Below are 23,087 nucleotides of genomic sequence, written 5' to 3' on the forward strand. Positions count from 1 at the left end.
TATGGGGAATTCAAAATTTTCTGATGAACCACTTGTGGATAAATATTACACATGAACCTGGTAGATGAAAGATTGTGACAACCACTGACAAACAAGACCCCTGCTCCTCTACTTATTGTTCATGTCTAGTCCCACACATTTGTAACCAATTTAAGGGCTTCAAAATGCTATTTTGACATTGGAAACATGTCTTTAAAAAGCCATGTCTGTCTGTGCCTCTATCATAAAACAATTACAATACACTGTGGATCAATAGGCATTAGGGCTGATTCAATACCAAAACAGCTACAAAGCATGTACATGATATGCTCTTTATTTCATGAACAGAAATGGTGTCTAGACAAAAAAGTCTGCATTTTCATTTTATAACACTTGCAATTCAAATACAAAGGTTGTTTTAATTTTTTTGCACAATACTCTATTTACAATGGGTACAGGAAGTCATTATTCATTAGGGTCATGTGACATTTAAAGATTAAAAAAGGTAGAAATTCCTAGTAACAGAATATGCAAATAACAGCTATCTCAGTTTTGAGTAAATTAACACAAAATACAGTTCATCCAAGAAGAAAAAAAAACAAAAAAAAAAACATATTTCGCCTACAAGCTTAAGAACCAGTACGATAAAAAAAAAACGACTCACCAAAATCCACTAATACAATAATGCCATAGTCTGTGTAAAAAGAATATAGAAAAACACCTGATGCAGTTTGTCGATACAGTCATTGACCAGTAATGAGAGGTATGATGGATTTTACAGGTAGATACTTGTGAGGAAAAGTCTGTTCCATTGACTCTGAGATGGGGGCGCTGCCCCTGCATACACTCATTTCACCTGAATGTGAATATGGCCTCTGGGAGTTCTAAGGCAAAAAACCGGAGGTGCTGTCGTGTCCTTCCGAGACAAATTAGTCCCATTATCAGACAGGCTGTGAAATGCATAATAATGCAATGGACTTTTTTTTTTTTTCCTTTTCACTTTTACACACAATTCAAAAAAACACCTGTGAACCCAATCTAGCGATGTCCATTTACAGTACATGGAAAACATCAGTATAAACACACACACAAAAAAAAAAAATACGACACCTGTATATGTAAACATTCATCCTCTGCTGAATGATCTGATGTCATGTGTACTGCTAGATCACAGGTAGGTTAATTATAAAGTTATGCAACTGTTTTTTTATTTTTATAAAGGCATTTTCTTTTCTTTCAAACCCTTGCCCCCTCTGTGAACACAGTAAGTGGAAAAAAAAACGAAAAAAGAAAACAAAATGGGAAAACAAAACAGAAATCTTGTTGGTGTGACCCTTGCATTCAGTCAAAGTGGCTCTGTGGCCTTCTCAACACAATACATAGTTTATCGCTAAATTAGCATGGCCTGTGACGGAATTCATCACATTGTTGTGAATATGTTTGGTTTGTAAAAATCGTGGAGCTCAAGAGCCCCATAAAGACCCTTCTGTTTACGAATACCTTTCCCAGTGACAATTTGCTATGGAATTTAAAATCAAATATAAAAAATAAGAGTGCTCATGGTAGCCCTTAATTGGGATTTATCTACACTGTGCAAATCTAATCTTTTAGCATGTTCAGGCTTTGACCAGTTCAGGTATTACTAAACACAGGAAGTGGAAGGAGGTGGATCGGTTCTTTAAAAAATGGCAAGCAATCAAACAGTAAAAAAGTCTGTTACAGAACAAGAGATGGATACAAGTATATTGTATACCATTGGCACCCTGAGAATATTTTTGAGTGCATAAGACTACTCAAATATGATTTGCGTCAGTGTGTTATCTCAGCACAGGAGTGCACGCTTATTTGGGATAGAAGGGAAGCCTGTGGACTTGGGGAGACCTGAGAGACCTTTTCCTTTAATGGGACAGCTTTACCATAGATATTCTGTTTACAGATCAGCCATTAAACTCCTGCATTCCCATCACTTTGTTGTACTGTTGCATCTAGAAGGTTCAAGTTGGTAACAGATAGTTTTGAGTGGTCTGTGTTCTACTATGCCCTGTCATGAATATTCATAACAAGACAGCAAGCCAAACAATGTTAAGCTTCAACAAATGCAGAGACTATGTTACCCCCAATGAGCTGAAAATCTGTTCAATACATAGAAAATCTGTTCCTCGAAGCAGGGCCTGGGAGGCAGAAGAGGGCAATGCATTCTGGGTAAGGCTCCATGTCTACTTCTCCAACCTACTGGAGCTTAACCAGACACTCAGGAAGCATCAGTCTATTTCTACCATCTGTCATAAACAAGACCCTGACTGTGTCATTGATGCGATCTTACCAAGCTTGCTGCTAAAGCTTGTGAATTGTACTTATTTTGAACATGATTAGCATGCAATTCACCAGGAGAATGAAACAGCACTGGTCAGATAAAGGAACCACTCAGTTATCTTCATATTCCTTACATGAATCGCCCTTTAGTTACATGCACTTCTGCTTCTTTACTTCAGGTGTGCTTGACACCCATTTTGCTCACTATTTTACTATCTACACTATGCTAGTTTTCAATAGCTATCTATACTAGCAGGCTGGCCAACTTGCCAACAGTTGAGGAAAATCATGATTGCACTTTGGATTCTTTGCAAAAAACATAGTCAAATACCTCCGACCTTCCATCCTTCCTGTACTAAAGACCTCACCATCACTAAGTTCTGAAATACAGAGGAAAATGTAAGTGGGCCATAAGATTTGCAATTTTGAATTGCTAAAGTATCAGAAAGGAACAACAGGAGAATGCCAATACATCAGAAGATGGCATCCCACCGATCACCATCAGAGCTTGAACAAGAGTGCGAGTATGGTAGCTCAGTTACCTTAGCATCTGGTTCAGAGAGCCATTCATACGTGTTGCAGTGCTGTGAACGCAGCTTTATTTTTAACAAAGACAACAATGACATTGTAATGTGCAAGCGTAATCATTCTGTGAGTTTTCTCAAACACATGCAGCAAAACTCTAATGGCGGCTTAAATTATAATGGCAGGTACTGGCAGAAGATTTAGAAGAATAGTCAGTCACCATTGTGGGTGTGACATGCGGCAACCACCACAACGTGAATGTGGCTCCTGTTTCGGCAGAGCAAAGCTGATAGATGTATTGCCGATTTAATATGTAGCCCCCCCCCAACCCCCACCACAAAAGCATAGCACCCATTGCCATTGAAATAACTGTCATAATACCAGTAGTAATATTTATAAAAAAATGAAGAGGAACCTATAGCTTATAATTTCTGATATGGGAAAGAGTCTTTACATTTTATGACAAAGAAAATTCAGATTTTGGTAGCCTCCTCTTTACATTTTGAGTTATGTACTTTTCATGTCAAAGATCATGTCTCAGTTGGATTTCACATTGCTTCAAACCAAAAAGCAAATTAACTGGCATGACCCATCATATGCTAACTTGAGTGTGGATCTTACACTGACAAAACATTACCAAGTGGAGTTTAAAAATTTGATTAAAAAAACTGCCAGTTAACAGTTATGCAGTATCTATCAAGGTCTGAAAATACACTGATGCCCCATAATGTTTTGGACAAAGTCATATTTTTTCTTAATTTGGCTCTGTACTCCACAGTTTCAGATTTGTAATCAAACAATGCACACCTGGAACATAATTAAGAAGAAATAGAGAACTGGTGAGCTCAGTAATTGCAAAAGGCCTGGTAGGCCAAGGAAGACCTCTACAGTTGATGCCCAAAGAATTCTCACTAGAATGAAGAAAAAACCCCAAACACCTGTCAAACAGATCAGAAATACTCTTCAAGAGGCAGGTGTGTTATCTGCAGAAATCTTCACGAACAGAACTACAGGGGCTACGCTACAAGAAACAAATGACTCGTTAGTTACAAAGACAGGATGGCCAGGTTACAGCTTGCTATGAACTACCTAAAAAGAGCCTACAAAGTTCTGGAAATAAGTCTTATGGACAGATGAGAGAAAGATTCACTCGCATCAGTGATGGCAAGTGCAAAGCATAGAGGCCAAAGGGAACTGGCCATGTTTCAAAGCACCCCCCATCATCTGTGAAACATAGTGGTGAGGGTGTTATGGTTTGGGCATGTATGGCTGCTTCAGGTACTGGCTCACTTGTCTTCACTGATGTTATAACTGCTAATAGCAGCAGAATCAATTCTGTGTATGTGTACAGAAGCATCTTATCTGCTCAAATTCAAGAAAATGCCTCCAGACCCGTTGGAAAGTACTTCTTCCTACAGCAAGCAATGATCCCAAACATACTGCTAAAACAACAAAGAAGTTTTTCAAAGCCAAAATGGGGACATCCATGACTGGTCAAATCATTCACCCAATCTGAATCCAAGTGAACATGAGTTTCATATGCAGAAGAGACAACTAGCCGCTGAATCCAGCAGGAGTTGATGATGGCTGCAGTACAGGTCTGGCAGAGTAGCACCAGAGAAGATACTCAACACCTGGTGATGTCCATCGGTCACTGACTTCAAGCAGTCAGTGCATGCAGAGGATATGTGACAAAGTACTAAACATGACTGCTTTCATTTACATAACATTAATATGTCTCAAACATAAAAAAGTTCTGTAATTTCTACATTGTGAAACCAAAGTACATAAACATGCCCTTTAGAAAAGCTGAGAATGCGAATTGTTTGATTACAAATCTAAAATTGTGGAGTACAGAGCCAAATCAAGAAAAAATATTACATCAGAGGGAAACCTCAGATGTATGTGTGAGCCGCAGCTTCGAGCAGCATTCACTTCCTGTGAAGACTTGCGGTATTTTAGACATTATGGTATTTAGACTGCAGAATTCCATTGCACACACGCGCACACACTTACACAGTGTAGCCTCAGCAAAACACAGGTTTTTATGGTTTTTGCCACTGTTAATCACAAGGTCAACCCAGGCCACTGCCATTATTTTTGTGAAAATAGAACCATCTCACACATATTACCAGTATTTCTAAATCTGGATGTGTTGACCAACGACACCTCTAAAAGATTTTTGTTCATTCTACTACAATTCTACTAAATATTTAATTAATTAAGGTTCAAGTACTGAAGTTAGATATTTCATTTTTAATTTCACTGCAGTTATTTCTGATATTGCATGGCTGTTGGACACTGACAGGCAGTCAGCACTTCAAATTCCCATTAACAGATGGGAACAAATCTTGCATATTAAATATTCTAGAGTTAAAATTCTAAGGAAATGGGGAACTATACTTTCAACTGGACACGTTTCAAATAATTCTGCTGTGGACAGTTACAATCACAAGAAAAAGAAGAACACATGAACTACAAGAACAGTAAAAATGGGCAACATATTTTCACAAATAATGTTTGCAATTATGGCAAGTTATCACTGTGTGACAATTTTACTCAAACAATATCTATTGTGCGATTTTTCTCTTCATTTGGAACAAACACATATTCAGTTGCGTACTGGGAGCTTCTAAGTGCCTGCTTCAGTGCTTTTCATTTCAGACTGTTCAGAGTTTCCAAATCTGAAATAAACTATTTTTCCCCTTTGTCCATTAGCTTCCAAACTTCAGCAACAGTACCTCCGAAGTGTCTGATATGCCGCACGCAATCGCGCACAAGAGGAACGGCAGTGGAACTGCACGGCACACTCCCTGCCCAGAAACCAGGGACTGTTTTACACCTTGCAATGTACACAGTGCAAGCGAGACAGCGCTGACAAGATGAGCTGTATTCCTCACTGACATGGGTGCTTGCTGTTTTTTTAGGAGGAACTAATGACGCGGTACGCCAAGGAACCCTTGCTGACTTAAAGTCGCATTACCCCTGGGGGGACAAAGCCAGTTGTATCCTGCGGCTGTGGATTCGTATTTATAGTCGACATAGCAAAGACCAAGCCTGGGACTACAGGGAAAGCCTTAAAATCATGACAAGTGCCTTTACTGTCTAAGCCAATTGGGAGCCCCAAATCAACCCTTTTTGAAGTGCTAATCTAGTGGCAGGAGTGCTACTGGAAGGGAAAGTGGCAAAATTTCCGTTAAAGTGAACAGGACACTATTTTTTTCCATGGGTACATGTGGTTTTGCAAAAGATTTTTCTTATAGAAAGTACTGTATGCTTTTTCTAAGCCTTTTTCAGTTTAATCCTCCCCTTCCTATTCCAAAACGCTCCTCTATTTTAAAAGGGTCAGGAAAGGAGACATTGTGTATTTTTTCTTTCAAAATAAAGATTTCTCTCCAACAAGATTGCTTTTCAGAGTTATGCTCGGAAACACTCAACCACCTTCACAAATCCTAAGAGTATTCACACTGACAGAAATGTGACACAATGTAAAAGGTAAAGATCTTATCTATACAAAAAGACTTCTGCTTTTGCCTCAAACACTAACTATGGAGAAGGTGGGTTTGAGGCTTAGTGCTATCGCGTTTTTATTTGTTTTATTTGTTTTTTTAATGTAATTTTATTAGCCTTTCATGGGTGTATGTTTTTATGTTGTTTGTGAGCCCCTAACCTAACAATTAAGTTTTTTGAATTTTGAATCTTGAATCTTGAATGCCAGTGAAAATCTATGGTATCCTAGTCAGGTGTGCAAAATCATTGGAGTATGATTGAGGAACTGTAAAAATGCTGATCCTGAGAGTAGGGATAACAATCACAAAGAAACAAGTGTATTACATTACATTTACTAAAAATTTAGTTGGGGAAAAATGGTTTTAAAAAATGGTATCCATTTTTAACCACTGCAAGATGTTACCCATTTGGGGAGCCAGGGGAAATATTATTTTCTGTGACAGAAGTCACCATGCAAAAAGATCACTCCACCATGTCACAACATATACATTTACCAAACAACATCTAGCAAAAACCTCTTAAATACTTCCTGTAAAAAAACAAACATTTTATGAAGGGAAGCGAACAATATTATGATGATTAATTATCTTGTACTGTTCTTTCTTTCATGTCACGCAAAATAGGAATGTTTAAATGTGAAAATCTGCACATTAAATGTTCATTTTTGGAGTAAAGTAATGCAGAATAATTAAAATATATATATTGTATATGAACCTGCTCTGTTTATCTGCTGTGTAATGCAAACTTGTCAATGTATTTCCAAGAAGAATACTGAACATTCAGAGGATTTCCTGAGATTTCATTACTGAAAGAGAGAAAGAGAGAGAGAAAGAGAGGAAGAGTTAGAGCTGAAGACAGCGTAGCTGCAGGAGGTCTGAAAATATGACATGCGGCTTTCCCGCCATTACCATTCAGAAGTGAATGCAACACAGGAAAACAAAACAAAACAAAACAAACAAAAACAAAACAAAAACCAGAAGCCCAGCATATCCACTGTGAAGGGAGCCCCGAGACGTGGTGAGAGAGTAGCACCATTGTAAGAGTTTTTTCCCCCCCCCCACTGTCCCAGGGTGAAAGAAAACACCTGGAGTATTGCTGCTGTTAAGACAATGGTAGTGTCAACCTTTAAAAATCAGATTTTACAAAGAAAAACACTGGTAGAAGCTGCCAGAGTAAACGACTGCTAGGCAGAGGAGTAACGAACATTCAGAAAAAACAGAGGAAATAAAAAAGTCACCTGTCATTACTAGGTGCAGTCCTGCCTAGGCTGCTCCTCAGTCGTGCATTTATTAGTCATTTCCTGGCAGAAATCCACCGTTACCGTGGGACTGCTATTTTCTATAGGCGGCCCTGCCTCTGGATGGGTGGGGCCTGGGTCCTTCCCCTCCCCTGACCCTGTCTCCTCCAGCCCGTTGGCCCTATTACCTGGCCCCCAGTGGGTAGAGCCAGATTCAGTATCTGGAGGTTGGGGGGAAGTGGGGGTATGGGCAGTTTCAGGCGTGGGGGAGTCGGGGTTGATGGTGAGGTCGATGCTGGTGGCAGCGGCAGGGCTGGAGGCCGTGTGAATGGGGCGCAGGGTGGGGCAGTAGCGGTTCAGGGACTGAACCTGCTCTGGGCTCAGTCGGACATCCCTGCACACCTCCTGGGACAGGCAGGAGAAGTTCTCCCACAGTTCCCCCATACAGGCCTTCAGCTGGTTTCGCTCTGTTAGGAGCTTATCCTTCTCACACACCTGAGAGAGAGAGAGAGAGAGAGAGAGAGAGAGAAAGAGAGAGAAGAGTTTGTGTGTGAGAGAGAGAGGGGGGGTGGCAGGGGGGGGGGGGGGTGGGAGAGAAATTGTCCATCATGAGTGGCCACAGAAAACCCTAGCACAGAATTTTATAATCCATACAGAGAAATGCCACTGGCCTCCAGTTCATCAGTGAACACAAGTCAGCATTTTTGTCAGCATTGCCTGTCAGAAACCAAGCAGAAGTTGCCCCACTCCAATGAACTCCAACAGGATCTGACAAAAGTCCACACTGATGGAAATTCTAACAAAGACCATCTATTCCAGCGCAGCTGTCTTCCATCTGCAGAACCACAGTTATCAACTCCTGCATAGTGATTTGTGAATGAAGTATCATCTTCTGTTTGCCTGTCAATCCACCACTTTTGTTGCCAGCACTGACAGAGTGATGATAGTCACAAAGCTTTCTTTCACCCAAATCCAAAATAACAGTAATACTCAATCCTGGTCCTGGAGAGCCACAGAATCTGCTGGTTTTCGCCTAAACCTCAGCAACCAATTCAGACCCAAGAAAACTGGTGACTTCAGTTAGCTGTGTAATCAACTGCTTTAACTGATCAATAGCTCCACTAACTCAAGTGCTGAGTAAAAACAAAAACAAAAGTTTACTGATCTGTCTCTCCATCCCCCCCCCCTCTTTCTCTCAAGAACACTGCCACCAAATGCATCCAAGTTCAACGGATCTGCTTATAGCCAAACTGAAAGAAACACCCCCCTCCACTGATGCACTGCTTTCCGCTATGCACCAAGACCCATGACTACAGCTCCCTGTTTAACTGAGAGGCCATCTTGGCCTGCCACTACACCTACACTGCAGCTCTCCTTCACTAAACTCAACCAAATCCCCACCCCAATATAAGCACTTAAATCAGTTTAACACTCCAAATCAAACCACTAATGGAAAACCAAACAAAAAAGTAAGAAACCCCCAAATGACAGAAAGACAAAACCCTCCTGCACCAGTATTGTCTCTCAATAGGCGCAATGATGTACACTGTGTGAATGAAGGTCAAATAGACCTCCACTGAATAGAAAGTGTTTTTAATCAGCACATTGAAGTTGGTGAGATCCAGAGAGGGAGATTTTTGTATTCATGTAACACAGTACAGAATTGGCAAATCAGGCACACATCTGCCATTTAATTCAATATTCCTGAAATCAGTATTGGGTGGTTTGCAAATTACAGAAGCACAACTTCTGCCTAACGCCCCAAAGGAATGCAAATGGTGCATCACCTCAATTACCCTGCAGCACACACACACACACACACACACATACACACTATCATTCTGGAATGAACTGCTCTTAGGACTGAGTTACCCTTTTGACTGAATCGCTAAATCAACATTTGTACAATATAATGAGTATAAACAATTAATGAGTATTAACAATTAAACAATTTCCATTATATTCCCGTACGTTTTTGAAGAGCAAAGTTGGCTATCAATTAGTTGGTGTCATTGTTGATGAAGTACGGTGGGTGCATAATGAGATACTGTTCAAAAGTGAACAGTGGGGTCACATCCACATCAGCACCCATTCGTGTGGAGTGATATGTATGAAATGTAACAGATCTTTTATTTATTTTTTGTTGTTCATTTGCTGATCTTTTGTGATTGTGCCTTGCCATCCGTGACATGCTCCAGTCCTCTTATACTTCAAGTTTTTCTTTGAGGATTTGGTATTTAGGGGGAAAATTTGAACGGTTAGTACGATCTCCTATGCTGCATTTGTGTATAGGTGTTTTCGCATTCTGTGTGCTATTGAAGTGGTTGTATTTGCTATTTAGCATAGCCTAACTGTGCTGTATACTGCACTTTTAAACTATTTCACTACAATACATGTACCAAGTCTCAAATCTGTGCACACACACATAGAACTTTAAATAGATGCATGGCTAGAGAGAGGGTAGCAAGCTAATACTCACTGGCAAGCAGGCCACTAAAGAAAGAAAATCTAGTTTTATGTGTTCAATTCAGTTTAGTTCACTACCGAAGTTCTAATAAAAAGAAAATGCCGCTTCAGTAGGGCAAAATTCATGGGTTTAACATCACTATGATTTGAATAAGTCTGAATTATCCAGTGGACTCATAGCAAGTTATTTCAAACATGGTCACGACTTTTACAATATTTGGTTTTCATAATAAAATTGCCGAGAACAGACGTTTTTTTATAGAACACCGGTTTTGAGAGAGAATGGGGGAGAGGAGATAAAAGCGGTAAGCCAGGCAAGGAGAAATGTATGGTTGACATTCCCTCATACGAGAGCTGATATGGACATTCTCCACAGCTACGCATTTCAATAAATTACCTGACAAATACTGTATATTACGCTTGTCTCTTGTCTCTTCATTCATTGCTGTTTATCGTTGCTTTTCTAAACAAGGCATCAAAAGTGAAATGATCTGCTTTACTTGACATTTTAGTGGAATAAAGACAGAAGTAGCCTATGTGGGCGTGATAAATCAATTTGCAGTATTGTGCAATTATGCATCTCCAAATTCAAATTATCCGCCCATTGTAGTTCAACAAAAATGAGGAAGGGTAAAGGTGTACATCATTTTGACGTATACCTCCAACTTGCACTTTTGCTACAGGACGGAGTGTAGCACAGTGGGTAAGGAACTGGGCTTGTAACCGAAAGGTCGCAGGTTCGATTCCCGGGTAAGGACACTGCCGTTGTACCCTTGAGCAAGGTACTTAACCTGCATTGCTTCAGTATATATCCAGCTGTATAAATGGATACAATGTAAAAATGCTATGTAAAAAAAAAAAAAAAAAAAGTTGTGTAAGTCGCTCTGGATAAGAGCGTCTGCTAAATGCCTGTAATGTAATGTAATGTAATGTAATGCTACAGATATCTCTGTTCAGAAATTGCTCTGACCAGCTACACAGACAGAATGAATCAGTTATGCCTTGATCTGTTAAGTAAGCCAAATGTTGTTTTGTGGCGGAATTCCCCTTTGAATTGTTATCTGATCCTAAAAAGAGATAATACCCTCTGTCATTGACAGAAAACGAAATGCAGACCCTGAAAAAGTACAAGCAAACACAGCCTACAAAAAAGACAAACACAGAACACATGGTTATCAAAAGACTAAGAGAGGAGGGGATGGGAATGCATTTCCTGCAAATGCATAATAAAAAAAAGAAAATTACGTTCCAGTTGAAAAATGACTGCAGTGACACTGGCCAATACCATACAGTACATTGTTCTGCCAGGCATCATTATGGCAGTCATAAAACATATCCACATGCAGTTAAGAACGTAACTCAGACCAAGGGGTGTCCAGCTACTTTTGGTCATGTAGTGTATGTGTGTGCAAATGTGCGTACCGGGATGTGCGTGTATGCTAGTGTGTATGAGTCTGTGCATATGTGTCTGTGTGTATGCTGTGAGTGTGCAAGCATGTATTTCATCGTATACAAGTGTTGATGTATATGTGTTGTATACTGGCGTATTTGAGTGTGCACACGTAAGCTCATTCTATGTATAAATTGTCTGAACCAGAGAGTGTTTTTAACATTTTTTTCAGTAGTTTTGTCTTCAAAATATACACAGTCAGCTGAACTGTGGTGTATTTACATTCAATCTGCTGAACTGTGGTGTATTTAAGTTTTTACAGTGTGGTGTGAGACCACTAACCAGCTTAGATAATGTCACTAAGTCACTAAGGATGCTGTCATCTCATATTTGTCCTTTGTTTGTATGCAAGGACTATGTGATGACTGCTTGACTGCTTGCAGCACAACTCTGATAATGTGCACACTTGCGCTAACTAAAAATCAGGCTTAAGAGTTTGCAAGTATATCCGTGCACATGTGTATCTATCTGTGCTTGAGTATAGGCATGCGTATGAGCGCATGAGCGCGGATCAGGGCGATGCCTAAAAATCAGGCTCAAGAGAGTGCACGTATATCCGTGCATCTGTGTCCGTGTTTGAGAATAGGCACGTGAATGAGCGCATTAGCGTGGATCTGGGCGATGTCGTACCAGTTTGCGGATCTCAAACTCCAGGTTCTGGATGCAGTCCAGCTTCCTCTTGCGGCAGCGCTGCGCGGCGATGCGGTTCTTGCTTCGCCGCCGCACGTCGTGGATGAACTCCAGCTGCTCTGAGGTCAGTTTGTGCATTTTTACCATCATTTGGAAGTCGTTCCGTGGAAGATCTGTGATTTGATCAACTGGGAAAGGAAGTTTGACCTGAAAAAAAAAAAAAAAAAATGCTGTAAGATGAGGAGTTCACCACAACAAGGAGTGATTTGCTGCGAAGGTCTAATCCTCAAAAAACGTTGGGTTTAAAAAAAATGTGATTCATGTTTTGAAGAAAAATATACTTAAAGTATACATTAAAAAAAAATAAATAAAATGAATTTCAAGATAAAGTCTCCAAAATTCAAGAATTCAAGAATAAAAGAACTAAGTGAACAGAACAATGACTGCTGGCAATAACACGACCATTCCGCAAGATGGCGCCATTACTGCACATCATACTGCAGTAGGATTCCCAGTCTCGCAACTGCCAGATTTCAAATTTGCACCTCCGTGAGGATGAACAAGTAATAAAAGGAAGGCATTACTCAAAATCCCATTAGTCTCAGAAGCTTGGAAAGTAATTAACAGAAGAGACTGATCACAGGTGGCTCAAAATAACCAGGCGACAGATCAGGCGACAGTAACAGTTACACGCCATCATCAATGGTGTAAAGCTGCGTGAGCTGCCAGGTAAGATGAACTCTAATAATTCAGCCTTGATATCACCTGTGATACATCATCAGGGACACATATTGTATTGTATATAAAACTGAAAATGGTTTGCTGCTATTTCTGATCTATTTTCAATAATAATAATAACAATAATATTAATAATTGTATAGACTGTCAAGGATAAAAAAATGATTTCCACCTAAACCACAGCAGAAGTGCTGCACCCACCTAAGTGATATATGGCAGCTATTCTTTGTGATAGAACAGAGACCATACTTCATTTACAGTGGGAAGGGTGGAGGCTGCTTTCACTCAGCCAATGGGGAATGATTAAATAGAAAGAATGACAGAGCCAGACTGGGACTTTAGCCAGAACATGCATTTAGATACTGGGAGACCTTTGCTGTCTCTTTCAGAAACAGATCTCATCAAATACTGGGTTCTCGGAAACAGATAGAACTCATCTTCAGAAACAGACACATGACAAGTCTGTATTATTGATGTCCCTTCACAAAACAATGAATAAATTTAGGTATTTTCAATATTCATATTCCTAATCAAGAGTGAGCGGGTTGAAAAATTGGAGCCATCTTTCTTGAACCCCCAACTAAAAGTGTAATGAAACAGTGATAAGCAGGAATTGTCTCAAACCTGCTGAATTTGGATAATATATCAGCATGACTGCCATCAGCTCATTAAGAAATCACTTAAAAACATGCACACAAAGCTTCTGAACTTAGATCAGTTATCAGGATAGCTCTCACGAGCTCACTGACAAACATGTTTGAAAAGGCATTCACAGCGGTGCAACTGGGGTGAGCTCTCAGGAAAAAATATATTTCAAAACATCTACGTAGCTACTGAACTATTACAACAATGTGCTTCATGTAATCGCTGATTAAACTCTGTCCAAGTCAGCTTACAACAGATGCTACGGTAACTTACAGTATTACTAAAGAATGCATAATTACTACCATTCATAAGCCCCATTTACATTTATTAAAAATAATCTAAGTAGAGCATTTGGCATCATTTTAAAGGCTCCAACCTTCTTTTCGGCACAGTGACTGACAAAACCTGACAGGTTCCTCTGAGAAAATAAGGATGAATCTTTCTCAGTATTTATGCCAAAAAACAATACATAGATTACTTTTTATATCTCAGACAAACAGACTGATAGATAATACAGGAGTAGATGTTCTTTCCACTGTTCATACATGAAAACCTCACAGAAAGCCATAAATATAAAAAAACCCATAAATGATCATTTGGTTTTGAAGAAATATTTAATTTCAGACATAATTTCATAAAGGGATTGTTCTTTCTCAATGAAATCTCAAAAACAGTTCAGTTTAGACAAGTGTTTGTCTGAAACGTAGGAGAGAGAGGGAAGCCTACCATCCTAAAATGAGAGGATTGCTGAGGTGAAAAAGTTTAAGAAACCCTGGGCTAGACCACACAGACTACAAATTTTTGGACCGTTGTCATTGGCTAAGACAGATGCCCTCATTCCAAAGCGGCCTTGTGGGTATTTTTCTTCAGGGCGGGAGTGGTATCCATAGGCGGTTTGACAAAGTGTACCCAACAGAAGCCATAAATAACTTGCCCATCTCTCATGTGAAAAGTAGAGCTCATCTGTTAAGCAAGGAGGTAGTAGTCTTGTGGGGGAGAATCGCTTGTGGTGGTGGTTGGCGAGGTGGGGGTGGGGGGGTAATGTAAGTCAGGCTGTCATTTTGATTTGAGCATGGAACTGGTTAAGAAGCACTGATTCATTCAAATCCTTTCGAGCAGTTAGCATCCATACAGCAGAGATACTCAAATACTCAAATGTGGCCCTCAAGGCCAGCAGTACTGCTGGTTTTTATTCTTCTCCCTCTAATCAAGACTGATTTAAACCTGGGATGCCAGAGGTGAGTTAAAGCTCTGGCCAATCAGTGGCATTCATTGATCAATTAACTCTCGCGTAGAAAAGAAAACCAGCAGAAAATGTTCATGACAGAATTTCTAAGGTGGGGATGAACCATTCTAAAATTGAATCATTTTTGAAGTGTAGGGTGGTTTGTAATATGTTATATGCAAAAGGAACTATCCCTCATGAGAACCAAAATAAAGGAGGTGTGCACACATACATGCATGCACACACATGCATGCATTCATGCACGTACACACACATGCATGCACACATGCAGATACACACACATGGATCCACAGAATACAAACCACCCTTGACCTCAATATCAAGGTCATTTTAAAAAAATCAGATCTAGATGCAATTTAATAGGTCAGTCTGCCTCACTCTTACATTTTTACCAGGGTTGAGGCGTACTCTCCGCTCTCCTTTGTTAATTTTTTATTTTTTTTAAACAGAACACCTGATAAAGTAATACTGTAGCCATCGAAACAGCCATGTTTATCTGAATAATAGATTTTAATAGCCTTTTACACGGTTAGATAGACCGTGTAAAAGGCGTGTCAGCAACTGCGGCCGATCATCGTAAACACAAACGACCTCTGATAATTTACCAAGCTACATAAATGCCTGCAGCATAATGAATTAATTCTGCTGCTAAAGACCTATATATAACAACTGCCATGGAACTGGCTGCATATTATTCACATGTAATTGACTAAGTTATGTTAACTGCCATATAAGGACAAGGTAGATGTAAGGTGCAAAATGCGGCACAAATGCTTAATTTGTCCGCAGTTTCACATTTATTTACGTTTATTATGCGCCTTTACCCCTGGGTCAAGAACTGTTACTGCCGTGCAACATTTTAGATGTGAGTCTACAGCCTTGTTCTAGAAACCAGAAATCTCTGACAGGTGGAAGGGGGTGGGGGGTGATTTTGTATTTGGAAAACAGCAGGATACAACAAAATGTTCAGCAGAACTTTTGTCATATTTTCATTTCCGTAGTTACCACCTCTGTGTCTTTTTTGTCTGTTTCAAAAACAAATAGCATTTAGGGCAATGGCTAATTCTGGGGGTGCATTGTCATGGTTTGGGCTTCATTGGTGGCAGACAGTGTTCCTTTGGCTTGGGATTTTTAAATTTAGTTGCGCAGGCAGTTTGAAACTTGCTGATGACAGAGTGAAATTTTGTAAAGAGAAGCTGGTTCTTTTGACATTTCAGTTCCTGAAGCAGTGACCACTCCACCAAGACACAAATACTTTTTTTACAACTGAGGGACAACACAGCCCACCAATACACCCCCGGCATCCTAAAGTTTAAGCAAGATCATGGTAAATGGACTGCATTTATATAGCGCTTTTATCCAAAGCGCTTTACAATTGATGCCTCTCATTCACCCATTCACACACACACTCACACACCAACGGTGAAAAGCTGCCATGCAAGTTACCAATCAGCTTGTTGGGAGCAATTAGGGGTTAGGTGTCTTGCTCAGGGACACTTCGACACGCCCAGGGCGGGGAATCGAATTGGCAACCCTCCGACTGCCAGACAACTGCTCTTACCTCCTGAGCTATGTCGCCCGTAGTCACCTCGACAAGCTGATCCAAATTTCCCCAAAAGTAAAAACAAGGCCCTGACCAACAGCTACAGTCTGGAAGGGCATTCAGTCTAACCACAGAGTGTATGGATTTACATTTTTGTGACCGTCCCATGGAATTCTCCAACATGGCTAACTCAAGTATTTGGTTATGGCTGACAGTGTCAGTGTGACTCTGAAGGCCTCAAATGACTGTTTGGTTTAGCCTCCAGTTTAACAGTTTCCTTCCCCTACAAAATTCATTGTTTCCAGTTCTTGGCCTCTGATACTATTTATAATCGGGTCTCTCTTTCTCTCTCTCTCTCTGCCCCACTCTCTCTCTCTCTCTCTCACATGCACGTATGCACCAACACAACGGCTTCAAATGTTTTCAAGTATTTACTGTTTTCAGACGCTTGCTGACAACTTTCAGCAAGCGTCTGAAAACACATACCAAAAGAAAATGATACTTCAGACTATAGATGATATTTGAAAAAAGTGGCTCTGTGGGTCCCTTTGTGATATCAGAGAGCAGCCACAAACTCAGCTGATTATAGCCCCACTCCTGAAAAGAGGATTCCCTTCAGAATAAACAGGAAAAGGAGTCAGAAGGGCCAACTGGCAGAGTGCATGAACCAAATAAGTAGACTGAGTCATTCATTATGAATCGAATCATCACTGCTGGTGGCGTGATGCGAGCTGACAGAACAGGACTGGGAAAACAGTCCTGTTCACCAAAAAGGCTTCACTGTTTCAGGATTTCATCTAAACGCAGTACTGACTGTCTTTAAGACTTGTCTGTTTTTATCTTCCACATCACACAAATATTCACATAAATGTTTTGGTTGTTAAAAATTGTGACATTGCTTAAGTATTGGAAATTAATTACTGGTTTGACTTTTTAGGGAGGTTAGGGAAGAACTGCATCTGTGCCAAAAGTCAGGTTCATTGTACTCATCCAAAAAGCTTAATGGGCAGTACAAAGACTGGTTACCTTGGTTTCCTGTGACAAACATGTCACAGATCGGTTCCACATAACGCCAGGGTCAAAAAATAAAAATAAAATAAACAGAGGAAAACACAAAGACCAATCGCCAGGCTCAATGTAGGTAACGATTACACGTTAGAGCTGAGTTTGTGTATCCAGCTGTTCCTCCATGTGAAATGACCAGACTCTTTCCACAGACACAGTAGCAATTTTGTAATGCGATTTTCCCCCTTCACTTGCAAAACCAGAACAGTTCAGACTGCCATGGAAACACACCACTGTAGTTCCTCTCAGTCAGCCCTGTGCATAATTCACTTCTCACTCTCCAGGACTGGAGATTTTCCTCCTTACTTGTAAATAATACAAGGGGGAGTCATTACTCTATGCTTAAAAACACACATACTGAACACACACTCAGCGTGGGGACAGCAACACGGAAATGTCACATCTTATTTCTGTCCTGCCTCAACTATGCCAGCAATCCGTTACTTAGAGACCGAAATGAACAAGCTGTGCGTTAAGAAATCTAAAATAAGTCTATAAAATCTGTTTCATAATACAGTCATATTGTGGATGAAAAGACTGACTATAAAGGCAGCTGGATTTGGATTTGGGTGGATTAAGTAGTGAAGTGATTTTGTAAACAGGTTATAGGGTTTCAACATTAGTGTTATAATTTGTCTCCACCATGATTCCTGCAGGGATTTCAACTTGTATTTAAATGGCTATCCTCCAGGGGTCCCCATAGGCACTCCAACGGCACAGTCTAAGTGCCTAATCATACAAATGAGTTTCTATCTGAGATATCGATAACAATTAGTTGATCTAATATAGGGAGAGTCAGGAAGGAACGTGAACATGGATGAAGTCTAAATGCTGCAAAAAGCAAGTCTTTGAGCCTGCGGTCTTCACTCCTGGTCCTGGAGAGCCACAGGGTATGCTGGTTTTCATTTTGTTGTTTCGTTGTCTTAGTCTTATTGACAGCACTTGTGTAGCACAGAAACTGATTAGTTAAAGCAGTTGATTACACAGTTAATTCAGGTCACCTGGTTTCTTGGGGCTCAATCAGTCGCTGATCTTAAGAAAAAAACAAAAAGCAGCAGACTCTGTGGTCCTCTAGGACCAGGATTGAGTATCACAGCAGTAAAAAGAAAACTGTATCCACATAAAGAAGGTTTTTGTTTTAGCCTAGCGCTAAGACACCTGATTCTACTTAAGGCTTTGGATAAAGACCATCCTTAGTTAATCAGTTGCTTCATGAATTTGTTTTTTTAACTTTGTCATGCAAGTTATCTTACTTGCATTTTAAATATGGCCACGTACATGCCCCATTTAAAAATACTGTAGCATGTCCACGGTAGTAAGTAATCTAACTGAATTTAACACAAGTTTCGCTTGTAAATGTCACTGTTAATCAACGTCTGCGCTTAATCAGTGGCAATTACGTTATCAACTTAGATCACTGAGGTGGTGCAAATGGGATAATTGTTTGAGAAGTGGCTTGACAAAGAGGTCATCATGACCTCAGTCTGGTGGAGGACTGAAGTACCATGCGAGAAAACACGTGGAGACAAATTGGTGGCCCTACAGATGAACAGGGGTCTTACATATTGCTCCTTTTGACCAAAACAAATATCTATCAAGTAAGAAAGACATTTACAACATTACCTAACTGGGCTAAGTGGATTACCACATTTTTTCAGTCGAGGCACAACGAATAACAAGGATTTGTTACCCTGGCGACATTTAAACTAATCTAAAAAGGGGATCAGCTGAAAAATATTGGTAACTGCAGTTATGATTTAACATGGATAAAATTATCAACAGACAGGCCTGTATTCCAATAGGTGCTAAGTCTCTCAATGCGGCCAGTAGGTGTAAAACTAGGTTGCAGGTTGCTGACCACACTTCAGCTACAGTGGTATACAGGTGCGCGCTGCATAGTGCTAACTCAAGAGGCAAAACTGCTATCTTCTAAATTAGGCAGAAAAACATTTTAAATATTGAGAGAAAAAAAAGATAATGTCTTATGTTGGACATACAAACCTGTACTTGAGTAGACGTGCAAGTCCGGAATACAACAGAGATGAGAGGGGCGAGCAGTCGCAGCACATTGTGCTGAAACCCGCGCAGACACTCACCTCTGGCCCTTGGCTCTGGAGGTGGCTCGACTCGCTGTCCCCCTCAGAGAAAGAGCCCGACTCATCGCTGGAGTTGGTGCCGTACGAGCGCTCGCACTTGATTTTGGTGTGCGCCGGGGCAAAGACGCCGTCCCCCCCGGCCCCCTGGTCCTGCGGGTCGGCGGCCAGGCAGCGAGGGGCGATGGAGCAGGGGGAGGAGGAGAACTCGAACTGGGGCAGGCTGCAGGGGGAGCCCCCGCTCCCGTCCTCCGCGTAGGAGTAGGAGGAGCAGGAGCTGGAGGTGCGGGTCCGCGCCTCCGAGGGCGGGGAGCGGGGGCACACCTTGATGGGCACGGGGCAGCTGGTGTTGGGACGCGGTCGGCACGGCAACGAGGGAGGCTCGGCGGGGGAGTAGGCCTGGGAGGAGGGCAGCGACTGGCTGCCGCTGGCCCACAGGGCCTTGGCCGCGGCGTGCTCGGGGAGCTCCTTGTCCAGAGAGTTCCTGCCGGGGTAGGAGTGCGCGGGGGCCGCTAGCCGCTCGCAGCCCCCCGGGGCGAATATGACGCTTCGCCGGTCCAGCTCCGCCTCCTGCTTGCAGGCCGCGTCGCAGGACGCCGACAGCCCGGCGGGGAAGCCGCCGTCCGCCTCCCCGAGGGACGCCGGCGGCGGCTCCGGCTCGGCGGCGGAGAAGGGACCGCGCCCGTTTTTGCGCTCGCCCTGAGACGCCGCTTTGCCCTGCGGGCGGGGGAGCCGGCTGTCGGCGAACAGCTGCCGCGTGCCGGGCAGGCCCGCCAGGTCCACGCCCCTCCTGAAGAAGGAGCGGAGGCAGGGGGCCGACTTGGGTCCTTTGGGCCGGTCGGCGAAGGCGGGGCTGCACCGCCCGTCGTCCGTCTCCATCGCCAAAACGCCGTCCCTGTCGTCGGGGTCCAGTTCGTCGGCAGACAGGCACGGAGGGGCCATCTCGTCCTCGGTGCCCGGTTCCGACTTGACCTGCAGTACCGCCACCCTGGAAGGCCCGCCGTCAGGCCCCTCAGGGGCCTCCTCTAATAAACCTGAGGTACCGGTGCGCGTCGAGGCGTCGCTGGTCTGCTTGGTGCACGCCCACTGGTACTTCCTGTACTTGGGGCAGCGGGGGAGGTCCGAGGCGGCGTGCTTCTGAAGGTCCGTCTCCAGGATGCCGTCCGGCTCCGGCCGCGGCGGGTCGGAGGCGGATGGGGAGACCGCGGCGGCGGCCTTGGGTCGCCCGCCCTCGTCCTCGTCCCCGCCCGAGGACGGCGTCTTGCGGCACAGGAGCAGGCCGTGCTCCTCGCTCAGGAGCTGGGCCTCCAGGAAGCGGAAGCAGGAGTCCTCCAGGTTGTGCATGCGCAGGATCTCGGCGCAGCGGATCACCTCCTGGATGTTCTCCCTGCAGAGCAGCAGCTTGGCGGTGTAGGCGAACTGCAGCAATGGGGCGAATCCCTTGGCAGTGACCTGCGTAAAGGAAAGAAAATAAATCAACACAGACTTGAATGTTCCTAGAAACCGCTGCACTCAAAATAAGGGTGGAGCATTGCTCTAACAGTACACATGCACCAGCAATCAGTAAAGAAAAATGTGACGTCATTACTATTAGCGCTGTCTTTTGTTACCGACACTTGGCAGTGCAGCCAGACTATTCGAAAGCTCCAATGACTATCAACAAACACTGGAAAGCAATGGCTTTACTTTTAATCGGGACAGTATGTGCAGGTACAGGGAAGAATAGACTACAAGTTTTGAGAAGTGTTCGATTGTATTTTAGGTTTGGGATGCTTGCTAATTACAGGGTGCATGAAAGAATAGGCTAACACAATACATGTGCACATTCCTCAAGTTAACTGTGTAATTAAATAACTACCATTACCAGTGATTTGGCTTTGCAAGCCTTTATCAGGGTACGACTGAACATTCTATAAGCCTGAAACAAGATAACAAGGAAAAAGAAAAGCCTGGCACTCAGCTTGCTGGTGGGTAGAAGCCGATCTGTTCTCCTGACATAATGGTTCCATAAAAACCTGTGCCACTCCGCCATTCTGCAAAGACCTTACTTTACACCTATTAAATTAATGCATGCATTTGCTTGGATACGTCAGCTCTATGGGCTCTTTGTATTTACAGTTTCCTATTTTCCACACTGATTCATGAACTTTACCGTTCTGACAATTCAGGAAAATTGGGTCTGCGCTGGTCCTTGTGCCGTTAAGAGAGGCCTTCACCAGGAAGCGAATCAGGGTGATTCCGCTCAATAGCTCACCCGGGAAAACCTGCTTTTCCAGCCGAACGAACGCACTTTTCTAATTCATGAACCTCCAACTGACCCCTTGAGCAGCACACTCCTCGAAAACGGAAAGTGCTTCTGCTTTCTAGTTACATTTCCGCAAGGGGGGGGGGGGGTGGTGGGGTGGGGAGGGGGAAAGCAGCTGGGACTGAAGTGACAAAAAGCACATGAAAGGAAGCACTCACCCAGAGCAGCACGAACGCATTACACGGATTTAAACTTTAATAAGCAGGGGCCGGTGGGGGGGGGGGGGGGGGCTTAGAGGATACCGTCAAGCAAATGAAATAATTCTGGGAAAAGAGAGAAAAACGAAATCCTTGCAATTGAATGACGCAAGCCCTCGAAAGCGCGAGCTAATAGACCTTGGATATGCGAAGCCTGACTGGAATAATGCCTTTTTAACGGGCGGGGAGGAGGACGTCTTCAGCCAACATTTGACGCTCCTTTCTGCGGTTGAAGAGAAGAGATGAAACTACGAGATGAAATTCCCTTGGCTGGGATGAAGCTCCGACTGAGCCACGTCCACGTAGCAACAGCCGTTCAGACATGGGAATACAAACATCCTTGTGGTAAAACGCGATCATATTACCACAACAAAATCAAGAGGGAAAAAAAGCACTAACAAACAAACACTAGTGGTGTCACTGTGCCAGCTAGGTTTTTTCCTGTGAAAAAAAAGAAGTAGCTGGCATAGTTGAAGCAATGAAGGATGAAAAACAAGCTCAGCGTTCACTAAATATTTGTACAACAAAACTACATGGAAGCTCATGAGTAACACAAGAAGAAGCAGAACATATCTTTTTCTGCATCTTTGCCTCTGTCACTTTTAGTCTTGGATGAATTAACATCCATTGATAAACTATGCTGTTATGAGGACCTCTGATTTAGGGTTAGGGTTTAAGATAATGCTTGCACTTAATCTAGACTATAGTCAACACTACACTATATTCATCACAAAAATACATGAAAGCATGTCTAAATTAAGATTTCATTACACACTATAATGGACAAACAAACAATGTTACTAATCAGTAAAACATACATACTTGATAATTACTATAATTACAATATTACCGTGGATGTGTTCTTAAGAGGGATAATATTCTTGCACTTTTCTGAGGAACCCTAAATAGTTCTACACAGACTCAAAATCTGGGTGTGTCAGAATGTCAGTTTGGGAATCCCAGATTTAAATGACCACGGTCTAAGCCTCATAAAGAGCTCTAACCTCCAACCAGAGCCTCCAGCTCCACCCTGCAACCAGACCTCTCTTTGGTGGAGAAGACACATGGAAAAGGAGAGTCAAGTGTGCGAGAAGAGCAGAAAACAAGAAGGAAGGAAACAAGTGAACGAGTGCAGAACTGCCTTC

The 23,087-nt window shown here is 42.4% G+C and overlaps 1 protein-coding gene across 4 annotated transcripts in view; it reads right to left on the reverse strand.

The window, feature by feature from the left end:
* Positions 1 to 297: 297 nt before the first annotated feature.
* The window catches only part of LOC118209578 (transcription regulator protein BACH2-like), a 75,474-nt gene continuing 52,684 nt past the window's right edge, over positions 298 to 23,087 (reverse strand). For 3 of the 4 annotated variants that reach the window (XM_035385032.1, XM_035385047.1, XM_035385038.1), the window contains exons 3-5: positions 19,444 to 20,892; positions 12,111 to 12,317; positions 298 to 8,059 (exon numbers count right to left, since the gene is read on the reverse strand). In XM_035385032.1, coding sequence (XP_035240923.1) covers positions 7,574 to 8,059; positions 12,111 to 12,317; positions 19,444 to 20,892 — 2,142 coding nt within the window. In that variant the 3' untranslated portion in view covers positions 298 to 7,573. The remainder of the gene's footprint in view (positions 8,060 to 12,110; positions 12,318 to 19,443; positions 20,893 to 23,087) is intronic. The other variant, XM_035385023.1, reaches the window with a different exon arrangement.

The sequence above is a fragment of the Anguilla anguilla genome, chromosome 1 (genome assembly GCF_013347855.1).
Source record: "Anguilla anguilla isolate fAngAng1 chromosome 1, fAngAng1.pri, whole genome shotgun sequence".
In the NCBI taxonomy this organism is placed as follows: Eukaryota; Metazoa; Chordata; class Actinopteri; order Anguilliformes; family Anguillidae; genus Anguilla; species Anguilla anguilla.